This window comes from Condylura cristata, unplaced genomic scaffold, assembly GCF_000260355.1.
Source record: "Condylura cristata isolate star-nosed mole 26May11 unplaced genomic scaffold, ConCri1.0 scaffold00031, whole genome shotgun sequence".
NCBI lineage: Eukaryota > Metazoa > Chordata > Mammalia > Eulipotyphla > Talpidae > Condylura > Condylura cristata.
The window spans coordinates 1646642-1654489 of record NW_004567132.1 but is presented as its reverse complement, the minus strand read 5'-3'; the positions used below and the strand labels follow the sequence as shown (position 1 = coordinate 1654489).

The 7848-nt window shown below is 35.9% G+C and overlaps 1 protein-coding gene across 1 annotated transcript in view; it reads right to left on the bottom strand.

Moving 5' to 3' along the window:
• Window positions 1-1667: 1667 nt before the first annotated feature.
• Window positions 1668-7848, bottom strand: part of LOC101623134 (chromosome unknown open reading frame, human C2orf73) — a 25260-nt gene continuing 19079 nt past the window's right edge. Inside the window, exons 4-5 of the mRNA XM_012731483.1 lie at window positions 3263-3378; window positions 1668-2129 (exon numbers count right to left, since the gene is read on the bottom strand). Of these exons, the coding sequence (XP_012586937.1) occupies window positions 1761-2129; window positions 3263-3378 (485 nt within the window). The 3' untranslated portion in view covers window positions 1668-1760. The remainder of the gene's footprint in view (window positions 2130-3262; window positions 3379-7848) is intronic.

The window sequence follows — 7848 nt, the reverse complement described above, 5'->3', positions numbered from 1 at the left end:
ATATTACTGATAAAACACCATGAGAAGTAAGAAAGAAAAGTTGAGAGACATAAAACATAGACTGAGTGGCGCAGCAGGTTAAAGCACTGCACTAAGAAGCTTAAGCCATTTCCGCATGAGTTCGATTCCCGCCTGTCCCAGAGGTGACCCACATGGCGCGGCAGACCTCTCCTGACCCGCCTGCCACTCCCCTCAGCAGTGTACTTCGTCGATCTGCCTGTTCTACTTCCCACTCTGGCCTGTACCCCAGTTCTATATGAATAAATAAATAAATCTTAAAAAAAAAATAGCTCCAGCTAGTGACTGTTCCAGTAAGAAAGGAGAGGGAGTGGATGGGATGGAAATGATAGAAAAGGTTACAGACATTTTATCCTGAGATTTATTGTCCCAGAGTGGAAAAAAAAGATAATCTTCAAAAAAAGTATCTTGATTATATTATGTCAGCTTGAGGTCTTAATCATATCTTTGCTGTACTGCAGATTCCTGCTGAGTTTGGCTTTCTTCCCTTTTTGATTTGTAACCTTTTAAATGCCCCTATCGTTAGTAGGAACTGTTCTTTCTGTGGTTTGTGGATATCTCCTCCAGTAAGCTTTGCATTTGCTCCTGTCCAGACCCTCAGTTCTATCCCCATCAGGATTCATTTTAATGCTAATTCTATGTCCTATTAGGTACCCTGCATATTAATTCATATTCCAAATTGGGATGTGGCACCAGCTTGAAATTTTAGACAGACTTTCCTGATATCTTCCTGAGTAAATGAATGGAATTTATCTAGTCTGCTTTGTATGATTTTTTTACACACTAAATAAAATTAAGCATATCAAACTAATCCAAAAATCAAAGATTGAGTGAGTACTAGAAATTAGTACTATGTATAGTAGAAAGAAATTTAAGAAATAGTTTGATATTCTGGGTATATGTCTTTAAACTGAAAGGACAAGAATGAGAATCTCAAATTGGGAGAAGTGTTTTGAGATTTCACATTTTTTTTAAAGATTTATTTATTTTTGCATACAGAACTGGGGTACATGCCAGAGGTGCAGGGGTGGTGAGAGGATTCACCAGAGACTGAGTGGGGAGCAGTAAGCAGGTAAGGAGAGGTCTGCCGCACCATGTGGGTCGCCTCCTAGGCGGGAATTGAACTCATGCGGAAGTGGCTTTAGCTTCTTATTGCTGTGCTTTAACCCACTGTGCCACCAAGGAGGGCCCAAGATTTCACATTTTTAATTGTTGTTAAGTATCAAAATTTTTGAAAAAGAAAATGCTGTTCTTACATTTTCATTATAGTACTTGATAATCATTTGATAATTGATCAATGTGAATCATCTATATTCAATATTTATATGAAGTTGCTATTATCCTAACTTTTCAGATGGGGAAACTGGCTTAGAGAGGTTAAGTAACTTACCCAAGGCCACATAACTTATATGTGGTGGAGCAAAACTTCCACCCCTGGTTTGTTTGATTCCAGCGCCACACTAAAGACCTAATTAATAGTCCTCTCTTCTAAAGGCTTGTATTTATTAATCACACTCAATTTTTGGTGAAAACCAAAGTTGCTTGGCTTATAAATATGTCTCATAGCCCATCACTCATTGGAGACCACTCTTAAAATTTTGGAGTATTTTATCTTTATTTTTTCCATTTATTGGATTGTATGTTCTGAGGTTCATGATAACAGAAAAAGCAAGTGTGAGAGTTTATATGATAACTCTGAATTTTTTCTACATTCTAGGGATCATGTTTATAAAAAAGTTAATTTACCCTGATTTATCCTGACTTTTTACTGATAGATTTAAAGCACGTTGCCTGGTGAGGAGAGCATCCTTTGTGGTGGTCTGAAAGACATCTGCTATTTTCTCCCTTGTCTCAGGATTCCTGGGGCTTGCTTTAGTGGCCTCTTTGACGTCTGTTTCTGATAAGTGAGTTTTAGCCTCTATCAGTTCTTGGGAATTTTGTTGGCAGAGTTCGGGTGAGATTATTTTGCTTTCCGCTGAGTTTCCTTTCTCTGTTTTTTTGGACTTTTCTGATGAATGTGACTCTGGAGCATTCAGTAATACCTCTGGTCCCTTAGGAACTGCTGGTCTACTCCCTGGTTTTATCTCTGTCTGTATAATGATTCCTTGTCGCTGGAAAGGAAAACAAATTGACATTAACCAGTACATATAAGTTGCTGGAAGATGCAGCTGTGAACCTAGTTTGTGTATTAGCTTAAGTCCTGGGGGGAGGCACTTATTTCTTCACCTAGACATTGCCTGTCACCTTAGGCCAGAAATGAAGACAGCTGCAGAAAGATTCTTAGTGAAACTTTTAAACAAATTATAATATGGGGCATACCAGAAAATGATCAGGAAGAGAAGGACAGAAAATCAAAGCAGCGTTTCATTATCTCCTGTTCTCAACCTTTCTATCATTTGTGCTATATACGACTATTCATATCAACTGCTTTTCTTGCCCTGTAGGTTGTTGTGGATACAACAGGAACTACAGTTCATAGACAAAACAATTTATGATTGCATCCTAAGTATCAACTAGTTCCAACTTTTTTGTTTGACTTTTACAGTAGACTTTATATGTGTCTTCCCCACCACAAACACACACACACACATATTAAAAAGTTTATCAAATTGCTTCAATAATGAATGACTTTAATACTTTAAACTGAATTTCAAAGACTGTGATCCAAACTATGATATATTCCTTGGTTTTGACTATGACATTTGGTTGAGATTTTATCTGCCTAAAAATCATGCAAGTTGGTGATGGGAAACCCACGGGGATTACAATTAAGATAAAAGAAAATGTACAAAATGACGTAAAAATAAACTATTATATTAAAAAAAAACTCATAAAAAAATCATGCTAGTTTGGGGCCTTCCTTGGTGGCGCAATGGATAAAGATGCAGCACTTGCAAGCTAGCCAAAGCTGCAGCTGCTTCAGTGCGTTCGATCCCTGGCTCTGGAGGTGACCCACGTAGCGTGGCAGACCTCTCTTGACCACTCGCTGCTCCCCTCAGCAGTGTACTTTGCTGATCTGTCTGTTCTGCTCCCCACTCTCTCTAGCGATCCTCTCACCAGCCCTGTACCTCTGGCTTGTACCCCAGTTCTGTATTCATAAACAAATAAATCTTAAAAAAAAAAAAACATACTAGTTTGTTTAAATAGATTTTAAAAAGATTATTACTTACATAAAACCCTTAAAGTTCTACAACAAATCTACTCCACCCCCAAATATTAAATAATCAGTCCTATCCTATCTTACCTTTCCCTTTATGGACTCATTGGGTGTTTTCCTGGCATCGTAGTGATGTATAAAAGAAATGCGTTCTACAAAATTCTTTTGACGTTCTGCCGATGCATCAGGAGAAGCAAGTGGAACTGAGAAAAAAAGGCTTTGTATCAGGTCAAAATTTATTTGTATATGGAAATATATCAGTATTTAAAATATTCAGGTTTTATAAAAATTGTTAATGTAACTAAGTTCTTTTAAGTATGCAGGGTTATTTATGCATTCCTAGATAATAAATATATTTTTCATTGTTTCTCCATGAAAAGAGCTAAACCCAAACAACTTGATTAACCCCATATATGGAATTATTAGTAGTTTAAAAATCTAATATTAGTGCAATAAAAGCTTTAAAAATCTGTTAGCTATGCTTACTTAGCATAGCTATTGGTTTTATCAAATACCAAAGTCTAGGGAAAGTATAAGAACAATTTACTTGTCACCTTATTTTTTACCACTGGAAAGGAGAAATTTAGTAAGGTAAATTCACTCAAAGAGAAAATAAGAAATTTCTCTGTTTCATTAAAAAAAATGTACACAGGTTATGCCTACCTACCATGTCTATGAGATGATGCACAAGAAACTGATCAATGTTTGCTGCAGGGGAAAAGTGATTGGAGGATAGAGATGGGTTCAGTCTCACTGCATACTCCTTTGTACCACTTGTATTGTATACCATATACATGTAGTAACTATTAAAAAGTAAAATAATGTTTAATTTTTCAAAAGCCATACCTTTAAAATAATGGGGAATATTTAAAAAAGAAAATAATGTTAGTAAGTACACATTTATTCATGAATTCAATATTCAAACATTGAGGTAACTAATTTTACTAGTTGGAATGATGAATATTTAAATATTTTTATATTAAGTAACATGAAATGGCAATTATTTCCCAGCTTTCAGGAAAGAAATTTTAAGTTCTAACAGTTTCTTGGTTACTATGAGATTACTTATTAAAGATTCCATTTTTACTTAATCATTATGTTTTATGATTTGCTAGAACACAAAAACAGCAGTTACTATATACTTAATAAAAGCTTATGGCAACAGCTATGACACTGAAGAAATTCTATCTAAAACTATCTTGGATATTCTACCAATTGGGAAAAGACTAATCATGGAGGTAACTACTATGGTCCAACTCAAGACTTTTTTTTTTTCAGAAACAGTGTCTTACAGTCTTGAGTAAAAGGAAGCAGCTCTAAATTTAGTTATAAATCATGTGGGGTTAATGGAGTATCCAAAGCATGAGCATATTTTTAAATTCTAGCACTATGAAATTTTTTAGACTTAACTTCATTGATTCAGTGATTACTTCATTGAAGTTAATTACTTCATAAAGATACAATTTCTTCCTCTCTATAATTTGCTTTCAGAATTGTGAGGATGAAAGACAATGTTTATAAAGCTCCTAGGATGCTGGAGTCAAATTAGAGAACCTCTTCAGGGTAAGCTCATTGTTGACAAAGGAGGTAAGACAGAAGACAGAATGTGGAAGACAGAAGACAGAAATGTGAGACTGGAAACTATCAAAAATACTACAAGAAACCCAAAGATTTCGGTGAACTGGCATGTAGGCTGGAAGGTAGGATGGTCAAATGCATCCAAGAGGGTAGATTAAGGGCCCTTCTGGTGATGCAAGTGGGTAAGTTTCAGTAATATGAAGCTATCTGCAGCCACTGAGCATGAGTTTGATCCCCAGCCAGGGAGCTAATCCACATGCACGGTAGACCTCTCCTGTCTTGCCCACTGTTCCCCTCAGCAGAGTATTTTAGTGAATCTGCCTGTTCTGTTCCCCAGTTTGTCTCTGGTGAATCTTCTCACCCCCCGCACTTCTGGCATGTACCCCAGTTCTTGTATGCATAAATAAATATTTTTTTAAAAAAAAAGGAGGGTAGGCTGAGAACAAATTTTGCTCTTGATATTCCCCAACAGTACTTTAGAAAGGCCACTGCCTGCCTCAGGGCCACAGAAACTGGCAGCAAGTGCCTAGCCATCTACTGTCAATGTAGTAACTCCAGAACAGCACAGGAAAATCCCTCTAGAATTAGGAGCTAATGAAAATGGGTACAAGTTTTCCCCTTGGGCATTTCCTGCTCCACCATTTGCTCAGCAACAGTCAGTGCTGATGGATTAAAAATATCAAGAGATTGCCTTCTCTCCATGATCTCTTTTTAAGAGTCTGAAGGAGGGTGGAGTTCTGACTAGAGAACAGGCCTCTGGTGGAGATGTTCATGGGACCTGATGCTCTCCAGCCTGTTCTTTCTTTAAATTCACTGGGAGGCATGCAAACCAAAATCTGGTCTTTATTTAGTCTTTGTCCCTCAGGGATGCTGATTTCTCTGGGGGAAACATGACTTACGATAAACTAGACACTGTCAGAGAAAGACAACAAAATTTAAAAATAGTTTTAAAACCATGTGAGGCAAATTAGAAACAGTATACAAAAATTTTAAGCATATGAGTATCTCAAAGATACACAAAGTATTATTAAAATAGAAACAAGAATAAGAGGTCATAAAAAGACTTTAAAACTTAAAAATGAAACAATAGTTGAAATTAAAGACAAGATAAATGAAAAAATTCAAAAACTAAAAAATTAAACCAAGAAGCATTCATAGTCAGCAGAAAGGATAAAAAAATTAAAATAAAAAAGAATAGTTAAGAGACATGGAAGGTAGAAATACTAACACTAGAATTTAGGAGACCTAGAAGAGGAAATGGAAGGAAGGAATATTTGAAGATAAGGTGATAAATATCCAAGAATTAAGGAACATACAGACTTCAGATTGAGGGACTCGGATACCAACAGGGTCAGAGTAGATGAACAAACCAGACTCAGGGATGCAAAATTTATGGAGGCACTTGCATGACCACGGGAGTGACTGCATCAGAATTTGCACCACAGACCTCTCACTTGCCTTACTTCTTTCCCTCTTACAAGGCAAATGAGGTGAAAATCACATTTAAAACACTTTCTAAATACCTTTAAAGTCATCTGAGACAAGGAAAATGTTCAATTGTTTTTGAGGAAGAAAGGTAAATTACTTGCAAAGAAGTAAAAAGATTTAAATCAGATTTCACAATAACAGCATTGGACACTATAACTGATTAATAATTTGAAATATAAAAGGATAAGGAACTTTATGTTTAGAGTAATTATCTTTCACCCACTAGCCTTGACCCTTTCTCCTCCCCTCCCCCTTAACCTCAGAAATCTCATTTTTGTTATCAATGTTTGCAGTCTTTAAAATTATTTGTTTTGTCACTTCATCCACTATGGAATAAAAAACAAACAACAATAAAAACAGAATAAAACAAAAACCAAAAACAAACATTAGGAAGTAAGGAAGGCCCCAAAATGTTTCTCCATAAAATAGACCTAACAATTCCAGAGGAAGAACTCCAAAACAGAAACAAGTAAAGAAGAGTGCAGACATTTTTTTATTTCCCTAAAAAGACAAAGACTAAAAATTAGAAAAATGAGTATTATGCTAATAACAACTTGTAACTAAAATTCTCTTTACTATGTTAATGGAGATGCTGGTGACTACTATTAAAAAAAAAGGAAAAGGGGGCCCTCCTTGGTGGTGCAAATGGTTAAAGTGCAGCACCATGAAGCTACTGCAGTCACCACAGCACAAGTTTGATCCCTAGCCAGGGAGATGACCTACATAATTGTAGCAGACCTATCCTGATCTGCCCAATGTTTCCCTTAGCAGTGTACTTCATCACTCTGCCTGTTCTGCTCCCCCCTCTGTCTGTGGTGAATCCTCTCAACGCCTCTGCACCTCTGGCCTATACCCTAGTTCTATATGCAAACAAGTTGAACAATTTACAAGAGATGGACAAACTCCTAGAGCAAAACAATTATCCAAAGTGAGATAAAGAAGAAATATAACAACTAAACAGACCAATTACAAGCAGTGAAATTGAAACAGTAGTCAAAACACTTTCCAAAACAAAAGCCTAGGACCAGACAACTTCACAAAAAAATTCCATCAAATGTTCAAAAAGTAATTTGTGCCTATCCTACATAAACTCTTTCAAAACATTGAAAAAGAAGGAATACTATCAAATATGTCCTGTGAAACCAAGATTTTACTAATATTAAAACCAAACAATGACAAGAGAAAAAGAAAACTACAAGCCAATTTCCCTAAAATCCTCAAAAAAAATCCTCACCAACAGAATCCAGCAAAGGATAATACACCATGATCATTTGGGATTTATCCTTGGAGCACAGGATGGCTCAACATTTGAAAATCAATTAACGTAGTCCAACACACAAAAAATAAACAAATAAATAAAAACACTGTGAATATTTCAACAGGTGCTAAGAAGGCATTTCACAGTGTTCAACATCCATTTATGATGAAGGCCCTGAAATTCTCCGAATAGAATGAACATACCTTAACATGATAAAAGCCATATATGACAAACCCACAGCCAATATTATTCTTTTTTTTTAATTTTTTTATTACAAAGTTTATTTTTACATCATTTTGCACATTTTTTTTTTCCATCTCGATTGTAATCCCCGCGGGTTTCCCATCAT